This window comes from Micromys minutus, assembly GCF_963924665.1.
Source record: "Micromys minutus genome assembly, chromosome: 11".
Classification (NCBI taxonomy): Eukaryota; Metazoa; Chordata; class Mammalia; order Rodentia; family Muridae; genus Micromys; species Micromys minutus.
In genome coordinates, this window is record NC_137980.1 from 33449564 (window position 1) to 33468279 (window position 18716).

Here is an 18716-nt window from a genome sequence, read left to right on the forward strand (position 1 = left end):
CACACATGTGTGCATTTGTGTATATGTGTGAGTGCATGCCTTTGTGAGTGCACATGTGTGTGTGCACATGTGTATGAGTGCATGCGTGTTTGTGTGTATGTGTGTGTGTGCATGTGTGTGTGTTAATATGGTATCATGAACATTATTTAGGTTGGCTTTGAATTTCTGAGCTCAAATAATCCTCCTTCCTCAATCCCGTTAGCTGGTACTACCAATATGCCCCATTGTGCTTGGGTTCACTTATGCCTTCTTTAGTGGATGTCACAATGATTAGATTTAGAACAATAAATATTGCATGTTTTCTCTCATATAAGGGTCTACATTTTAAATTATGTAGGTGACATGGAAGTAGAAAGAGGACCATGAGAGGAGAGGAATAGGTCTGGGGGAAGGGGGCAACAAGAAAGGGTGCTGGAATGCATGTCAGTCACGGAAAAGCAGACGGTGGTACCTTTGGGGAAGAGACATCCAAGAGAGGAAGCCAGGCTAGTGGGAAGTTTGAAAAAGAACAAAGCGGAAAAACAACACACATGAAAGTGCTGGAAACCAATTACCCTGTGCACAAATTTTAAAAATTAATTACAGAAAACCCCATTGCCTAAGATGAAACAATACACAGATACTTTTCCTCTCAGTATCTTGTGTTAAAGTTTTTATCAGAGACTGCCAAACAGCATCATTAAAATGTTAATGCTGAAGGCTCCAGGTGGGGCCAGCTCAGACAGGGAGGGATACTTCTGAGGACAGAGGATTTTCCCTTTCCCTTTCTTTCCCTGGTTTTGTTCTTGTTAGTTTTAAGAATAGCACTCTCTCGGTGGGTAAGAGGTAGAAGAAATCAAGCTTTTATGGGAATGAATGGTGAAAGGGAATTTACACTTTAATCTATTCAGAGAGAGAGAGAGAGGTGTCTATACACAGTATACACACATCCTGGCTGAGTCTGAGTGTGTATCAGCTGCAGCACAGGGCAATGAGCCACTAGCTTTTCAACAACCCACCTTCTACACAATTTCCATTTCTTAAAATGACATGGTGCCTCAGAAGACTTGCTCTGACCATTAGGTTTTTAAGAAGGTAGCTATTGCTGACATATCTTGATTTATGTTTCTCCTTTGAAAGTCAAGCCAATCAGAAGCAGCTACAGTGAGAAAGGACGAAATGATAGCCTGCCAGGCAATGCCACAGAACAGATAGAGCAGAAACACGCAAGGCAGAGGAATCTCAAAAGCCACGGCAGACGTGATGACCAGCCCAGGATGACCTTCTATGTCTCTAAAAGACACAGGATGATATCCTTTCCAGGAGTGTAATCATCTACCACCAGGGAAGAAACTCGCTGGGAGCTAGAAAGACCCTTTCTCTGTCCTGGAGGAGCGTGCTACGAACACTATGCTCTCCGACACTGCTTCAGTGGAGCCAGACATAGGTATGGGGTGCTGGAGTGTCCCACAGATGCAGTTACTCCAGGGGGGTTATGGAATGGTGAGTTCTGTTAATGAACTGAGCAAATGGTGTACAAGACAGTGGGTAAGGAGTTTGTGTGTGTGTGTGTGTGTGTGTGTGGCACGCACGCTCAATGTAGTCAGAAATCAACTTCAGGTGTTCTTCAGTAGCTCACCTGGGGACTGCTAATTAGAATAGTCTATCTCCCCAGTGCTGAGATTACAAGCACACACTACCATGCTAAGTTTTTCACATTGGTTCTGGAGACTAAAAGCTGATTCTTATAACCACATATCAAATACTTCCAAACTGAATCACCTCCCCAGCTCCTCGTCCCTCAATCTTGGAGGGAGAAGAAAATCCGTGAAGTTGCTCAACCTCAACAGCAAAGAATCTTATAGAATACACAGGCTGGTCCTAAAATGGTAATGATGAAGATGAATGTAGAGGTTTTCTGATGTTCCTGTGGGTCTGCCGAGGGGCCGAGGACCTCACGTACTTAGAAGAGGTACCACCTCCATTTTATAGATAGGGAAGCTGACGCTTTCAAATGGACATGACTTTCAAAGACAGTCAGCCAAGTGGCTGAGCCAGGACTCAAACTGGTAAAAGTCCTCTGAGAGCGAGAGACTCTCAGTGACTCTGGTTGGACTGAGGAATCTTAGAACAGAGAGAGAGAGAGAGAGAGAGAGAGAGAGAGAGAGAGAGAGAGAGAGAGAGAGAGAGAGAGAGAGAGAGAGAGAGAGAGAGAGAGAGACAAACTGTAGAGGCATATGATATAGGAATATCAGATGGAAGAAAAACTCAAAAACAAAGAGTGACATTGATGATCACCCTGTCTTACTGGGGTTCACCAGCATTCAAACACTCTATCAGGATTGTCCCCTTTGGTGTTTAGATAAGGCACCAGAGCGCAATGACTGTGCGCATTTTATAGATGAAAAACCAATACTTAAGAGAAATCACTTGCCCCGGGACAGTGCACTCAATTCTGTGCAACGATCCCCGTGAGGCCTCTGGCGAGCTTGGCTAGGCCTCCTCTACCAGCAGCCCTCACCTCTTCTCCTCCTTCCTCAATGATAAAGAAGGGGTTGGTCCCGTCGGAAACGGTGAAGGAAAATCGGTCTTTGAGGGAGTTGCTGCCGTCATGGCTATAGCTGACACGGTTTTGGTAGATGTCTTCCATCGTGAAGGAGGAAGTGAGCTGGAAACGCTGCCCCCTGGCAGTTCTCTGGATGGCGCCGTGGCGTGGAGGCTGCACGATGGTGAAGGTGAGAGACTCAGCCTGCCAGGAAGAGAAAAGCAAGAGGCAAGCTCGCGGCGTGTGTGATGGCCAAGAGCTGGTTAAGGAAGACGTGAAGTACAGCCTGCATTTTCTTTATAGAAACAACAAAGCTAGTGAGAGAAAACACCTTCTTTCTCAACTAAGCTGGACGTGTGTCTTAGAGCCTTCATCAAAACACAAAGCTTTTATGTTTGCTTTCCTCATGCGTCATGGTTCAGGCTGGACTAAAAGGAAATGGGAAGGCTGGGAGTGCCTATCCCCCCTCCCTGCCCCCTCTTTCCTTCCTTCTCTCTTTCCCTTTCTTCTCTGTCTCTTACTCCAATCAAGGGTCTAAGGTTATAAACTCTTGCCATATTTTGTTTTCTTCATAGCTTTGCCTTTAGCATCTAGAGAAGAGTCTATAACCCAGAAAGCAATGGACATCTGCCAAGAGCACGGGTGAGGAAGGGAGCAGGGACACAAGAAGGGAGCACATGGATCTAATAGGTAACTACGGTAGTGAGCCTTGTGAAAGCCCAGTTAAGTCCACATGCTCAATGCATGACCCAGGCAACCTCTTGAGAGGAGACCTTGCTCCCAGTCAGCCATGTTTTTCTGGACAAAGCCTTGTCTTGGAGTTTGTTCAAACTGTGATGATCCGTCACCAGGAAAAAAAAGTCTGGGTGCAAGAGGTGAAAAGGAAAGAGAGGTACAGAGGAACAGAAAATGCCCATCCACTTAAAAACAATAAATGCTTTGGGTAAACTGCCACGTATCTGGTTCTCCTGGGATAATAATAAAACCCAGTACGTACAGAAGCTTGTTACATGCACAGGGGTGTGAGAGTGAATGGACTGAGGTCTTTGGGATGAACTGAAAAGCAATTTGATCTCTAACTTAATTTTTCCCAGAAGGCCAAGGCACCTTCCATGTTGACATCTTCTGGGGGTCTTGTGTTACCCTCAGCAATGGAGATAACTCTTGGGGTACATCACAAACACAGTAGCTGCCAGCAGCTTTGTGTCTTCTCAACCTGAGAATGCAGGGGAGCCACTTACCTCTGTGTCCACATCCACTGCCTTCAGCTCAAACTCTGTAATGGTCTTCCTCACACCCTCTTGCACACGCATGCCCCGGTTCTGTACAAGGGGCAGTGAATTGTCCACGGGGTGAATAGTGATGGAGAAGGCCTGTGTCACCTAGAACAGTAACGGGTAGTTGGGGCACCTGTCTCCAGTAACACCCTTGCTCTTGACATGCCTGACTCCCAAGGAACCTTGACATAAATGAATCTTCTTGGCTCAAAAGCCCATGGCTGTCAGGGGCTGCTCCCGTGCTGTGGCTAAGAGCAGAAGATCATGATGACCTCTCATCTCCAGTGTGTCTGCCCAGTCCCCTCAATAAAGAAATCTAGGAACTGACACACCCAAGGATAGACAATTGGGCCTCTTACCTCATGCAAGCCATCAGACAGCACGAAGCTGAAGGTGTCTGATTGGTTCCCAGTCCCACTAGAATGGACATATTGAACATTTCCTGAAGTCAGGTCAGCTTGAGTGAAGGAACTAATCTGGATTCCTAATGGGAGACAAGAAAGACAAAAGGGATGTCAAAGCACTAGCAATCCCTCCGGGCCAGTCCTCAGTGCAGAGTCTTCTGTTTCTTACACATAGGGCTGATGCTTTGTCCTTAAGGACCCTGTGCAATCTGTAGACTGCCTTTCTGTAACAATGCATTCTTTGGTAGTACATGCTAACTCGATGACCTTTGTTAGCCATGGCACCAGCACAAGTATTCAATAGTCTTCTTCTTTCTCGTATGCAGCTAAAATCTCTGCAGGGTATCTAGAGTCTTACTGTCCAAACTCTATTTTACATTTTCCCATTACTTCACAATCGTTTTGAAACACTGCCCTAATTTTAAATGTTGTGTGATGGGTTGCCTCTATCCTCTGAAGTTATGAGGTCTAACTATACACAGTATGCCTATGGGATAGGTGAATCATCCCAGCCTCCGGAATTTTACTTAGCATCTTTCAAGGCTGTTTGCTTCCAACTTTCAGGTCTATGATCCTAGCTTCTCATATGCTATTTGAGCCAGGCAGGTAGTAATAAGATTTATTGCATGACTTTTGGGTTTGAACAATCATCCTATATCAAACTGAAAATGACTTAGAAAACAGTATCCTTTAATAAGACGACATATAAAAATATCACTTAAAATTAAAAAATTTAAACAATTTAAAATAATTATGTGATTCTTCAAACACAAATTACCTCTGTTTTCAAATGCCTCCAATTTAGCAAATAAGTCTAGAGTCCTTGTTTGTGTCTTAGGAAAACAAGGATTTATAGTCAAGCATCCAGACTAAAGCTTACTGGGATGAAATAGTTCTTGGGAAGTAGAGACCAGTTCAAAGTCATCCACAGTAACATAGTGACTTTCAGGCTAGCCTTGGTGGGAGTATAGTTCAGTGGTAGCATATTTTCCCAGCATGATTAGACCCTATTTTTGAGCCCTGGTATCACAAGAATAGTAAAACAAGAGCTTGATATAGTGTCCTGACTTTCTGATTCTGGGCTGTGAGATCTAGTTATTTTAGTCTTTTGTTCTGGTCCTGACATTCCTTTGCTAAGAATTATTGCATTTCACTGTTAACCCTGGTAAAAACCAGTATTAAGTTTTACAATAGATTCCACTTTGACTGACAACTGTTTAAGGGTGATATCAGTATCACTTTATTTTTTTGGGGGGGGAAGGGAGGGAGAGAGGGAAGGAAGGAGGGAGAAAGGGAGGGAAAGAGGGAGCAAAGGAGGGATGGAGGGAGGGAGGGATGGATGGATGGATGGAGGGAGGGAGGGAGGGAGGGAGGGAGAAATCAACCCATACTGCTTCCATCTGTGTCTTCATCATTTGGAATTTGTCACCAGATGTAAGAGCCTTCTGACTACCGGGGCATTAATTTTCTGATGAGGCATTTCATATTCAGTGCTTGCTACATCAGTTCTTGACAGGGAAGAAATGCAACTCTTGTCTTTGCAGCTTTGTCTTATGGCTGGACAGAAGTCCACACCATTCTTTAATAACTTCCGGGGTAGCTCAGCTCACTTGTGGTACAAGTGTGAGGATCTAAGTTTGGATACCCAGCCCTCATGTGAGAGTCGGGCATGGTGATACGTATTTATACCCAAGGTAAAGAGGCATGGAGGCGGGTGGATCATTGAAGCTCACTGACCAGTTAGCCTGACTGAATCCAAGAGCTCAAGCTCAGTGAGAGGCCCTAACTCAAAAAAATAGGGTAGAAAATACTTAAGGAAGACATCTGACCTCTGCTTTCTGCACACACAAGCAAGAAAGAGTATCTGGATGTATGCACATATACAGGAACAAGTATATATACCTCATAGACATAAACACAGATAAAATTTAATAACTTCTCATGAGATACACTGAGAAATTTAAGTCTCTTTTTCCTGCTGTGGATCACACTCCATGGGAAAATACTCTCTTAGACTTTTACAGGTATCTGGCTACCCAAGTCCCTGACCCCTTGATGCAACTCAGTCTGATGATGGCTGATTAAGAGTGTGGCTAATTCCTCTTGGGAATTAGGCTCTGGACTTTGGGCTTGGACCTTTTCCCACTTTTTCTTTTTAAAATGATTTAATTGAGTTAACTTGTAGATGATTTTAACAGCATATTGTTAGAACTACCACACAATGATTTATACATATTTGAAATGGACAACTCTGTAATGGTCAGTTTCCAATGAGACTGCCGAAATCAAAGTAGTGAACAGACCCATCAGTGCAAAGGTATTCACATGGACAGCTCACAATCCTTCCATCTCCCTCTCTCTACTCCAGCTTCATTTCCAGCTAATCATGAATTAGGCCCATTACTACACTTTAGCTGGTATGTTTCTCTCCTTTACGTGGTTCCAGCCTAGGAACATGTACAGAAATACATTGTGTACTCTTTCGTACTTGCTTCCCTTCATATTTTGAAGTTTAACATGCATTGATAGTTTATTTCTGGGCTGTGAGCCTGGCACAGTTAGTAATGTTCCTGTTACACAAGCATGAGGAACTGGGTTTGTTTTTTCAGGTTGTAAAAACTGGCAATAGTGACGTGCAGCAAGAAGCCTGGAGGCAAAGGGCTGGAGACTGGATAGGTAGAATGCTGAAGCTTGCTGGCTTGAACTGATGAAGTCCAAGGTTAATGAGGAGCCTTATCTCAAAATAAGGCAGAAAGTGATTGAAGAAGATACTTGATGGCGACCTCTGCCTTCTGCTCACCTTGCACGTGCATGAGTACACACACACACACACACACACACACACACATACACACAAGCATGTTGCTGCCTTACAAAATATTCATTCTCATTTTACCCAATGATCATATCATAATTTGCTTCTGTTTGCACCCATTGATAGATGTTTGGGTTACCTCTATTCTGGGCTATCTATTACAAATAAGCCTACTGTGACAATATGTGTTCTTGACTGTGTATGGGCATACGTTGTTTTCATTCTGTTTAGATGAATCTCCAGCTGTGAAATTCATGTTGTGCGTGTATTTAGGAAACCAGCGCAGACACGCTTTTCCAAAGCAACAGAGCCTCGTCCTGTTCTCACAGATTGGGGGCGTTCGGTCTCAGCCTGACTTTCTCAGTTTAACCTAGGAACATCAAGTATCTCTGGTGGACAGAAAACTACTCTGGCTTACTTCGTGGAAGAACATTTTACCTGGCAACAGCCCTGAGAGATCAGGGTGGGGCATAGTGCTGACATTTAAAATGAATTATAATGTGGTAATAGGATTGCTTGGGTAGTCAAGCTAAGTTTTTGATGCAAGGTCACGTAGCTAGAAGAGCGCAATGCTGGGGCTGGAACCCAAGAGAGTTCAGTTCTTAAGCTGCGGCCTCCCGGTTCTAACTCTAAGGGCCACCCAGACATCTTGGATTTCACCCATAAACTCATAAAAATTTCAGGATAAAAGCAGTATATGCTTACTAAAGGACAGATATAAAAAACACAGAAAAAAGTAGGACCAGATGTGTTATTCATATGTCAACCACTGAAATATTACTGTGATAATACATGGTAACTTTTTCAAATATACTTGATCAATCACAGCCTCGTTCTTTTCTCAACTGTTAGACTTGGCCCCGTGCTTACCTGCCAGAGAAGAGCGAGGTATGCATAGAATGTGGAATCCAAGAACATGTGGGTTTGTGTGTACGTGTGTGCACATGTGCATGTCTTTGTTCCTCCCTAATATGCATCTCGACTGGTCCCTCATGGACGCCAGTCACTCACCCTGACTGGTGAACCCAATTCTTTTAGCCAGTTTCAACTACACCTGGCAGGCACTACTGAGTAAATTCTCGGCCTCTTTATGCCGTTTCCTTTTTCTTTCTTTCTTTCTTTTATAAAATATTATGATAGCTCACGAAATTTGGTTACATAATAATATCTGATGAATACACGATTCTTTTTCTTCTTTTTACAAGTTTAGCCATTTTTAATTGGCTGTTGGAAGAGGCTAGTTACTAACTTGTCAGCAAGAAGGTTTTTCAGAAAACACAGTCCCATACTGGCTGTCACAGCAGGTAGCTGTTGTTTGAAATACTTGAAGGCTTTTAATCCCAGTGAAGGTGTTTTTAGTCACCAACCTGCTGGCTTAAGCTGTGTATCTGGCAGCATGACAAGGGACCCATATTAACCCTGTCATTTTTTTCCAATTCCCTGGAAGGCCCACATATTAGAGGAAGCCTGGTCCAGGTCAGGGAAGTGGGCGGAGGAAGAATCTTTGGAAAAATTGCCTTCTTAAAGGGATGTGGGTGATGGAGCCATTGCACTCAGCACCCTGGTAGGGGTTTCTGTCATGTCCCGTCCATGTGCTGGGGGGATGGGAACTCTAAGTCCCTGCTTCTGATTTCCTCCACAGCATTTCAGTGTGGGCTCAACTGTGTTTCCGCTCATTGACACACATTGGACAGATGCTTCCCTGACACCCAACCCCGACAACGCCTGCACCTTGAAATCTGGCCTCCAAAACTGGGGGGAAAGAAGCACTTGCTTTTTACACCAGGAATAGGTACCTGGAATACACCCTGGGAATGAGGAGCCTAGCATTAGTAAAGCACTACTTCTGAGGAGTCCCTCTCAAAGGACTCTCTCACTGGGGATTTTCCATCCATTGGGCTCAAGCTGGCTTCTGTCATGTTCCTGTTCTAACTCCTAAAACATATCTGAGCATATATATCCCCACTTTCAAAAAATTCACTTTTGTCAAATTGATTATTCAATAAATATATTGGTTGGGCTGGAGAGATGGCTCAGTGGTTAAGAACACTGACTGCTCTTCCAGAGCTCCCGAATTCATTTCCCAGTAACCACATGGTGGCTCACAACCATCTGTAATGGGATCTGATGCCCTCTTCTGGTGTGCTTGAGGACAACAGTGTACTCATATACATTAAATGAATAAATAAATCTTTAAAAATATAAATGAATATATTGATTCAAGGGAGGGCGTTTTCCTCATATAAGTGAGTGTGTGTGACAGATACAGACACACACACACACACACACACACACACACACACACACCACAAAAGCTGGTAATCAGAACCCCAAGAGGGCGTGCTATAGTTTGAGTGTTGTCTTTGTTAGGATCTTTATTGCTGTGACGGAACACCGTGACCAAGAGTGACATTGGCAGGGTCACAGCATGGTGGGTGTTAATCAAGGGAAACTGACTGTTCACCTTGTACATCACAGTCCAGCATCCAGAGAAGCCAGGGCAGGACCCTGGAAGTGGGGACTTAGCTGAGGTCATAGAGGCACATGGCTTCCTTGGTCAGTTTTCTTAAATCATTCAGGACCCCAGGATCCGAGGTGGCACTATCCCCAGAGGACTGGGCCTCCCCACATCTATCACATTAAACAAGAATATGACCCACAGGATAGCCCATAGGCCAATCTAGCAGGGCCTTTCCACAACCAAGACTCTCTCTTCTCAAATGACTCTAGCTTGTGTTAAACAGACAGAAACCTAACCAGGACAAGTATGACTGCCTAAAGGCTCACACATTGGAAGCTTGATCTTCCATGAAGTGGCATTGGAAAAGCAGACAACCTTTAAAAGGTGAACCCTACTATAAACAGATTATATTGCTGGAGATGTAACACTTGGTGGAGATTCTTGCTGGTCTTGTGGAGTGAGTAGGCTTCCATAAGAGTTTGTTGTTACAAGAAGAACGAGACTGGCCCTTCCTTGTCTCTCTTTTTCACACATGCTCGTTACATGTTAACACCCACCAAGCTGTGACCCCGCCAATGGAGTCCTTACCAAGCTGAGAAGATGGAGTCACCATCTTGGATTTGTATTCTTCTAAACTGCAAGCTAATATAGTACTTGCTTCAGTTAATTGTTATAGTAACAGAAAGTGGATTAATATAAGGTATTAAAGAAAACTCTCTCTCTCTCTCTCTCTCTCTCTCTCTCTCTCTCTCTCTCTCTGTGTGTGTGTGTGTGTGTGTGTGTGTGTGTGTAGCTGTATGTGGGGCACAGAGGTCAATGTGGTATATCTTCTTCAGTGTTAGCTACTGTTATATTATGCACATAGATGCTTTTCCTGTATGCTTCTGTGCACTGCATGTGTGTACTGTCTCTGGAGGCCAAAAAAGGGCACCAGAACCTTTGGACCTGGAATTACAAATGGTCATCAGCTGCCATGTGGGTTCTGGGAACCAAACCCAGGTTCTCTGGGCCAACAGTGAGTCCTTTTAACTGTTGAGACATTTCTCCAGGTTCGATTCATTTTTTTTCAAAACAATGTCTCTCCAAGAACCCAAGGCTCCCCATGAATCCAAGGCTCACCGATTGGTCTATCAAGCTGCAGGGATTTGCATGTTTCTGACTTTTGGGTGCTAAGGTTACAGATATGCACCACTATGCCCAGCTTTTATGTGGGTCCTGAGGATGAGAACTCAGGCCCTCATGCTGAGTGCCAAGTGCTTTACTAAGTCATCTGCCCAGCTCAGAAGCTGCTTTTAAAGGAAACTCATATCTGAGCTCCATCCCTCCAGGGCCTTTTATCCTTGGGTCCAGGTAGGGGCTGGGTATCATTATTTTTAAACACATCCTCAGGACACTCAGTCACTGATATAACAGGAAAGTAGAGAGAAAAATCACAAAGCCTGCACCAAAATCTTTTTTATGTTTTCTTCCTGTTCTATGTGAGCCACATAAGCTAAAGGAAGTCATACAACGCAGAGCTTTATTATGTCTTCTTTTATTCTTTGACATGTCTAACACTCAAATGGTAAAGCCATATCAGGGGAAGCAAAGAAAATGGTGGGTGGTGGGGTCATCTACTTGATTTTGTTTGTCTTGTAGAGTGGTAACCATGTCTGAGCTCATATGAATTATGCAATATTTTTAATAGGAGAAATTGAGCAGGCATACTAGTAAGAGAACTATTTGTAAGTGATAAACAAATTAAAAAAAAATAACCTCAATGGTTCGCAGTACCCTGCTCAGAGCACTGCCAATAGTCAATTAGGCACTAACTGATGGGGACCCTCCCTGCAATTTTACTAGGTAAGAGAGACCGTGCATAGAACAGCCTCTGTGTGACTATGAACTAATGAAGCATGAGGAACCCAAGTGGTCTGATCATACGCACACATAAAATTGGGCTTAATTGACCCAGCTGTTGTCTTAGCGCAGGAGCCATCCTGACCTGAGACAGAACAGCTGAGCCTGCCCTGTGATCTCCTCTCTGTCATCTTCTCCTCTCTCACACTCATGACCAGTGTAAGCTATTGAGTTCTCATGCCGTGGTCCACCTGCTATGAAATCTGGTTGGGGTGATACTTTCTAGGCAAAATGCTACTTTAATAAGCATGCTCAGAAATGAATGTAAAAAGCCAAGAGCTGAGCATGGTAATGAATTAAGGTAAGGAAAGGGAAACAATGTGTGTTTGAAAGGTGGTTCACGGTTTTTGGAGGGAAAGGGGCTTTGATTGAAGCTCCATTGGGAAGAGAGGCTTTGGCAGCATGCACAGGGCCGAAAGCAGTGCATTATGGCAGGACTGTGGTGAATTAACCATTCGGACAGGACCTTTTCCTGTGGGCTCACAATAGCCAGAGAGAATGTCAACAATAGGATCTGCCCTGCACCAAATAACCCTTCAGCCTAAAAGGCCCACAGTGTTCTTGGTAATGAACAGTAAGCGTCACATAGCCGGTAGATACACACAAGCAGAGCTAGTCAACTGCTCGATTTAAGACTTGAGAGGAAGGAGGTCTTTGAGGTGGAAAAACACACAAGTTTCTAAAAATCTTGGGGAATGAGTGTACCCACGTGTGATTCGGAGACTAAGTGGAAATAGGTTCTGTGAACAAGTCTCCTCAGTCAAAGCTTCAGACATAATCAAGAAGCTTTGATGCTCACAGATGGTTAGACCTTCCCTTGGCTTCTCTGGAAGGTACCTCTGTGGACCAGGAGTCAAACTCCAACCTCACAAAGATGTCATCATTTGGAGAGATTGTCTAATTCTCAGGTTGGGTATCTAAGTGCCTTTGACATGGAGGAAAGACCACTGTGACAACCATGCAATGCACAGTGACATAAATGCTGTGACCCATCTGCAGAGGGCCTTTCACTGGGCTCCTGAATACCTTTAAGAATTCTCATAGTCTTTGAGGGATTTTTCTTGGTCTGGCCAAGAAAGCAACACCTCAGTTCAGCTTTGAGGATGCCATGTTGTGTTGGAAAAAGGAATCCAGTAGGATTCTTTAAAATATGCTGGAAATAGCAGGTATCCCATAGTTTCTGATGTCTTTGAAGGAAAATAAAATCATTAAGGGGTGGAGAGCTGCGTGGTCTACTGACTGACAGAGCTGCAATGCTATCAACATACTCTAGGGAAAATGAAAATTAAAATCAGGGCAACGATATAGATTTTGGACCGGATGTCACAGTCTCTCATTAATAGCAACAGAGTACTACGCATAGTAATTATTTGGTTCGGGACAGATCTATTTCTTTGTAAGACGTATAACATGGCCTTCCATCTCTGTCCTCTAAACGATTGCTTAGCTCCTCCTGACCCTCACAGCACTTGAGTCTCTGTGACTACTTATACCTTCTGACTATGGGTAAGCAGCTGGGTGCCCAGAGAGAGGCTCCACTTTTCTCCATCTCTCAGCTGTGTGTGGCTTTCATTCCACAAAAGTGACCTTTGTCCACCCTGTAGTGCTTGTGAAACACACAAGTACGTGGGATTTTTAACCCCTGGTTCCCTTCCTTCTGCAGCAGGCCAGCTACGGCTACACCATGAATCAGAAATGGAGCCACCTCCTGCCTCAAACCTCTGCATTAGTCTGTGACAGAAAATGCATTTCTTGCTTAAGTCATTGCATTTCTGGAGTCTCTTTGTCCAAGTAGCTTAGCTTCTTTTCTAGTTAGTATTACTCGTGATTCTAATTTCTCAAGAAAAACCAAAGTTATTAGGTATAGGGGAGGAGCCCATGGTGAGAGGATGGTCTTCTAACCTGAGCTCCATGGGGACTGGACCCCCTCTTAGCAGTGGGGGAACTGTGCCTGCCTTCTGCACAGTTGACAGGGACATATGACTCCCTATAGCTAGGAGGGGGGAAAGCAAGAGGCTCATGTAATTCTTTTGTGTATGTTAGGATCACGGTCAGTTCTACTCTGCTATCAGACCTTATGGCAATCTGGTGATACATCCATTTCATGGAAACCAGCGAGAGGGGCTTGCACATACTGGAGCCCAGTGCTCACCTAAATGTACTTGCAATTTGCTCTAGGGGAGAACTGGCCCTGTCCCAACTCCAGGTATTGATAGACTCAGGCTCATCTAGTGAGACGAAAGCTCTGGTTTAAGCTGTAGCTAGCAGTGTTGAGAGGGGATGAGGTAATCTACATGTACTTCTAAGGGAACCATGGGCGTTCAAAAATAATCAAATGCATGATTCTTTAACTGGAGGGCAGAGAGAGAACAGGGAACGAGGATCCTGGCTAAATACAAAAATGGGAGACTCTTGGTATAGAGTGAGGGAGTGTTGGGGATCCCTGCCCTTGTGACAGTGAGTAGGGAACCTCAATTGTAAGGAGCATTGGGGCTTTATAGAGTTACTGGAAAGGGGTAGATTAAGGTATGTTGGTGAGATAAGAGAAGACATGGGTTAGGAAGTTAATTCTGCCCAGAAAGAGCAGAGAAAGCAACACTCCAAGTCAAATGGGAATTGTCTGCCTCTGGAGGTACCATCCCAGGGGGAGGCAAGAGCGTGGCTATCTCCTGAAGCAGATATAGTCTGGCCTTAGCAGTTACATTTTAAGTCTGGGCAAGAGTTGAAGTCTGAGAACCGTGAAAGAGAAAAGAGAAACTGCCCTGAGCCCCACCACATAGGACTGGGAACCAGCATGGGGTCAGAGGAAAGCAAGGGCTGGGACTGACCAGCAGGCTAGTGCCCCCGCCCTGCAGAGCTTAGCAAGAAGCTTGGGGCTTTTTAAATCTGTTCACTCACAGTCACCTAACACCACAGCCAAGAGCCTGCCCTTTCATCTTTGCAGAGATACAATCAGCAACCTGACAGAATTCTGGCAGAAGCAATTAGCTTATGAATTAGTTATTAAATATCTCATGCAGCCAAGGTATAGAGGTTGCTAATCTGCATACTTCCTGCAGGAACTTTGGGACAAAAGGGAAGGCTACCTGTTTTAATTTGCATGAGGAATCGTAGGTAGTCTGTGCATCCATTTCTGCTCCTCCTACTACCACACACACACACACACACACACACACACACACACACACACACAGACACACACACATACACACACACACATCCCACATATCCTTTCCCAGCACCTGGGATGAAGCAGGGGCTCCTCTCTCAACCTTTCCCCTCTACCTTTTAAAGTGCTTTCCTATTTGCTGAACCTTGATCATGATTGGCCTGGCTGAGCCCACTTCAGGATATTGACAGTTACATGTTCCCCTGCCAAACCTATTTTCTTATTCATCAGCATGGCCAACTCCTCTGTCTTCAGCTTCCCTCAAATGCCATCCTGTTGGTAGGGAGACCTTCTGTCATTTCTTCCTGTATCCTCTAAATACTCATTTCATTCCTAATATCCCTACAGATCATCTATCTGTGACACAGATTCACTTGTTTTGTCTGCTCTTTGCCGGACTCTAAGGAGAAGGTGAGTTTGGAGGAGCAACTATGTCCCCTGATTTGATGTTCTCTGGGTGGAATGAAGAATCTGTAATTTAAGATCCAAAGAAATCCTTAAAAGATCTAAACCTTTTAAGTTGTCACCGCCTCTAAGAAGTGATGGTGATTTCGGCTTTAAGTTTACCCAGTGACTTTCTGGTGCTCCTCACATCATACAGCTGCCAAATTCTACAGTCTCCCCAGAATGTCTCTCCTCATCTCTCTTCCCATCTCCCACCTCACATAGCAATACTTAAGGGTACCAGGTTGTCTCCCTCATGTCCACCCTTTGCTATTGTCTCATCTGCTCTCCAGGTGACACTGCAGTGTCTTCTGCTGGCCCATTGTGGATCCTTCCTCGCCGTGGTCACTGTCTCACTTCTCTCTCCCATTCCATTCTATTACTTTACTTCCTTCTCTGCTCAAAAGTCTACTGGGATTATTTGTTTGCTTGTTTGTCTTTAAGATTAAAGGGAGATTATTTATCTCAGCTGGGAGGACTCCCCATATTGCCATAACTACCCATGAGTCTTAGCTTTTGCTATTTTTAGAATATGAGAACCTGCTCCACTCAGCAGCTGTTTACTCAAGCTTTTCTCATTTCTGAAAGGAATGCAGATATAAATTCCAGAAACTCTGACTTCTAAAGGCATTCCTGAGCCCACCTCCATGTGTCTTCTTACTAAGTGTAGACTTTCTGTTTTCTAACTCTTTAATTCCAAGTTTATACTAGACTTCCCTGAGTTACAGGAATCTAGGGAGGTTTCTCATCCCACCCAGTAGAGAAATCCAGGATGTGAGGATTCATTTGTTCATTTTTGCTTCCTGAAGAGCAGCAGAGCTTCTAAAACATTCTCTCTCTCTCTCTCTCTCTCTCTCTCTCTCTCTCTCTCTCTCTCTCTCTCTCTCTCCTCCCTCCCTCCCTCTCCCCACTCTCCCCCTCTTCCCCCCAATCTCTCTTTGTGTGTGTGTTGGGTAGGACTTCTTTCTTCTTTTAATCATTTACATTTCAAATGATATCCCCTTTCTGATTACCCCTCCACAAACCCCCATCCCATCTCCCCTCTCTCCCTTGCTTGGTACATACCATTTCACTTGAGAACACTCCCAGCTGAGGTGAATTGTTATCATTATTGGACAGTACACTGTGCAGTCAAGATAATGTCAAAGGCCAGAAGGGTACAGTTTACTCCAGAGATGTTGACTTTCTACTTATGGATAGAAGTGCTTACATGAAATTATAAACATTTTGTGTATGGATCTGAGGGTCTAACCCAGGGTTTTATTCATATTAACGTTTCACCCACTTTCTAGGAGTTATTTTCTTACTTCAAATTGCCAGTTTGCTAAATTAGTTTTACCTACTATTATAAAATACTTAATACATATAATAAATAGAACAGCATATAATGATCAAAATTAGTGAGGCAAAAAAATAAGTATCAGTTGAAACAGAATACACACACACACACACACATAGTCCCCAGCACTTACTGAGTCAGAACCTAGGGCTAGATGGAACAAGAGAGGACCAAGTACCTGGGGAGGCCACATGTTCCAGGTGGCCCAGCTGTGGCTGGGTGGTGATCCTGTAGATGAGTTCTATAGGCTTGCTGTCCTGGTCAGTGGCCGACAGCTGCGCAGTAGTGATTTTCTTCACCGAGTTCTCATCTAAGACCAGCCCTTTATTGGTGATGATGACTGGTGGGGATTTGTCTTCTGGAAATATCAGAAACAGTGGTTTGTCACTGGAGGTTTCCAGCCCCCTCTCTTCAGTTCCAGGTCGGGTGCCCAGGAGGTAAGATCAGAGCGGCCCTCAGAGCTGTCCCTTGGAGGCCCCAGGAAGAAGCCAGTCCTAGATTTTTATCTTTGCTGGTTATGTAAAAGAAGGACTGAAGCTCCACAGTGACTATGGTGGAAATGGAAGACCCCCACACCTGCTGTTCTCTATTAGCAAATCCAATACCCTTACCTAAAACACTGATGGAAAATGATTGGTCAGCCAACTTATTGCCTTCCCCATCAACCACATCGAATTTAAAAGCAAAGCTCCCGCCAGGTTCTCCTGGTCCATGGCTGTATTCTACCTGCCCTATAAAACAGAGAAGGGTAAAACAGATTGGTTATTAGTACTTTTTGCTACCTATTTCTGAATCGAGAGGTGGAACTTCAATTGATGTTCACACCGAGGAATCAATTCACACCTTCCTCGCTTAGGTGCCATTTTTGACATTTTAATCTAAAGTTTCATTCCTTCTCTTTCCTTTCCCATCACCAACTTCCTTATACCTTAAACAAATTCCCTCCACACAACGTCTCCTGTGGTAGGGCTCAGCCATTCTGAAGGCTCTAGCTCGAATTCTGAGGTATCTCATGAATACCTAGATGAGTCAGACTGCACGTGGGCACTGATCCCAACCACATCCATGTGAGGCGGTCCTCCAATATATCCACATCACAAGGCAAGAGAGGGCAAGCCTGCAGCCCACCTCTCCAGGGATCTTTTACTTCCCACTTCCCAGTACACAGAGGCGCATGGGCTCTATCTAACCAGTAGACAAGCTAGCACACGATCTGCATAAAGAGGTCGGGAAGAATCCAAAGGAAGAATGATAGGGCATCCCATTAGGCTAACACACATCGTTTGCCTGGACCCATCAGTGTGAATATAACCAAACCCTGGGAAGGGCTGCCTGCCCTCATTTTTCACAAGGAGACACTGAAGAATGCAGGAATTAAATAATGATGCTATCCTGTTGTCTACTGCACCTCTTCGCTGACCCACAGAATCAGTGAGCATCTATCTGCTCTCAGTTTAGGTGTGTCAGTACCTTGACAGAGCTTATACTTCTTCTCCTGGGGCCGTGTTTTTACCTCTAGAAAGAATTGCACTGGGTCACATGGCTTTGAGCCATTTCTCTTCCCATCTGTGATTTTTTTCCCCCTTTTCTACTCCCAAAAGCACTGTACAGCATCTACGTAGCATTCAACATTTATGCCTTTGCGTTACATCAGCATTTTCTGAAGGAGGGATGAGCCATGTAACCTCCTGCAGGCAGTTCCGATTTATGCTCTTCCATTTTACCTAGTTCCTTAGCTGGTGCTCTTAGCTGGGCAGAGATATAAATTGCTCACCTAAGGAAGGCATAATTTTCACCATTATCCATCCTGACTCACTTCCTTTTGCTTTTTTTTCTCTCACCCATCCTTTTTAGCAACACAACAAGTCAAACTGACACCCCCCCCCAACAATAGAAAATACATTTCTTTGGCCTAGAAAAATAGTTCTCTCTCCATTTTTAAAACAAAAGTGAAACAAAGAAAAATAAATGAAGCTATAACTCAGCTTGTATTGAAAACAAAGAATGCACGGGCTCCTGCCATAGGCTGCCAGGCACTTAGCTCCCACTTTGCTATACCAGACAGACCTTTGGGGAGCTTTGACAGTCAGGGAGAACAGGCTGACCTTGGCTAATGTCTGCCTGGGTGAAGCTCCAGATGGGGCCTCTAACAGAGATTTGCTCCAGGTCATCGGTCTTAGCCATCTGCAGACGCCCTGCACCGGGGTTTTCCTTCACGATGTACACAAGCTGGCCAGCCTCCGAGGCAGTGCCTGTTGCTTTCAAGTGCTGCTCAGTGATGCGCGCTACAGACCCTGGGAAAGAGCAGGAGAGAGGTCATTTCCCACCATTCCTTCCAATGGGACACCAAGTGATTTTTTTTTTAAATCACACATTACTCTGGC

At 44.4% G+C, this 18716-nt stretch overlaps 1 protein-coding gene across 1 annotated transcript in view; it reads right to left on the reverse strand.

Moving 5' to 3' along the window:
* The window catches only part of FRAS1 (Fraser extracellular matrix complex subunit 1), a gene marked incomplete at its 3' end in the record, with an annotated part of 385808 nt that overhangs the window by 51432 nt on the left and 315660 nt on the right, over positions 1 to 18716 (reverse strand). The window contains exons 45-50 of the mRNA XM_080924732.1: positions 18438 to 18626; positions 16944 to 17063; positions 16511 to 16690; positions 4161 to 4285; positions 3766 to 3906; positions 2501 to 2728 (exon numbers count right to left, since the gene is read on the reverse strand). Of these exons, the coding sequence (XP_080780858.1) occupies positions 2501 to 2728; positions 3766 to 3906; positions 4161 to 4285; positions 16511 to 16690; positions 16944 to 17063; positions 18438 to 18626 (983 nt within the window). The remainder of the gene's footprint in view (positions 1 to 2500; positions 2729 to 3765; positions 3907 to 4160; positions 4286 to 16510; positions 16691 to 16943; positions 17064 to 18437; positions 18627 to 18716) is intronic.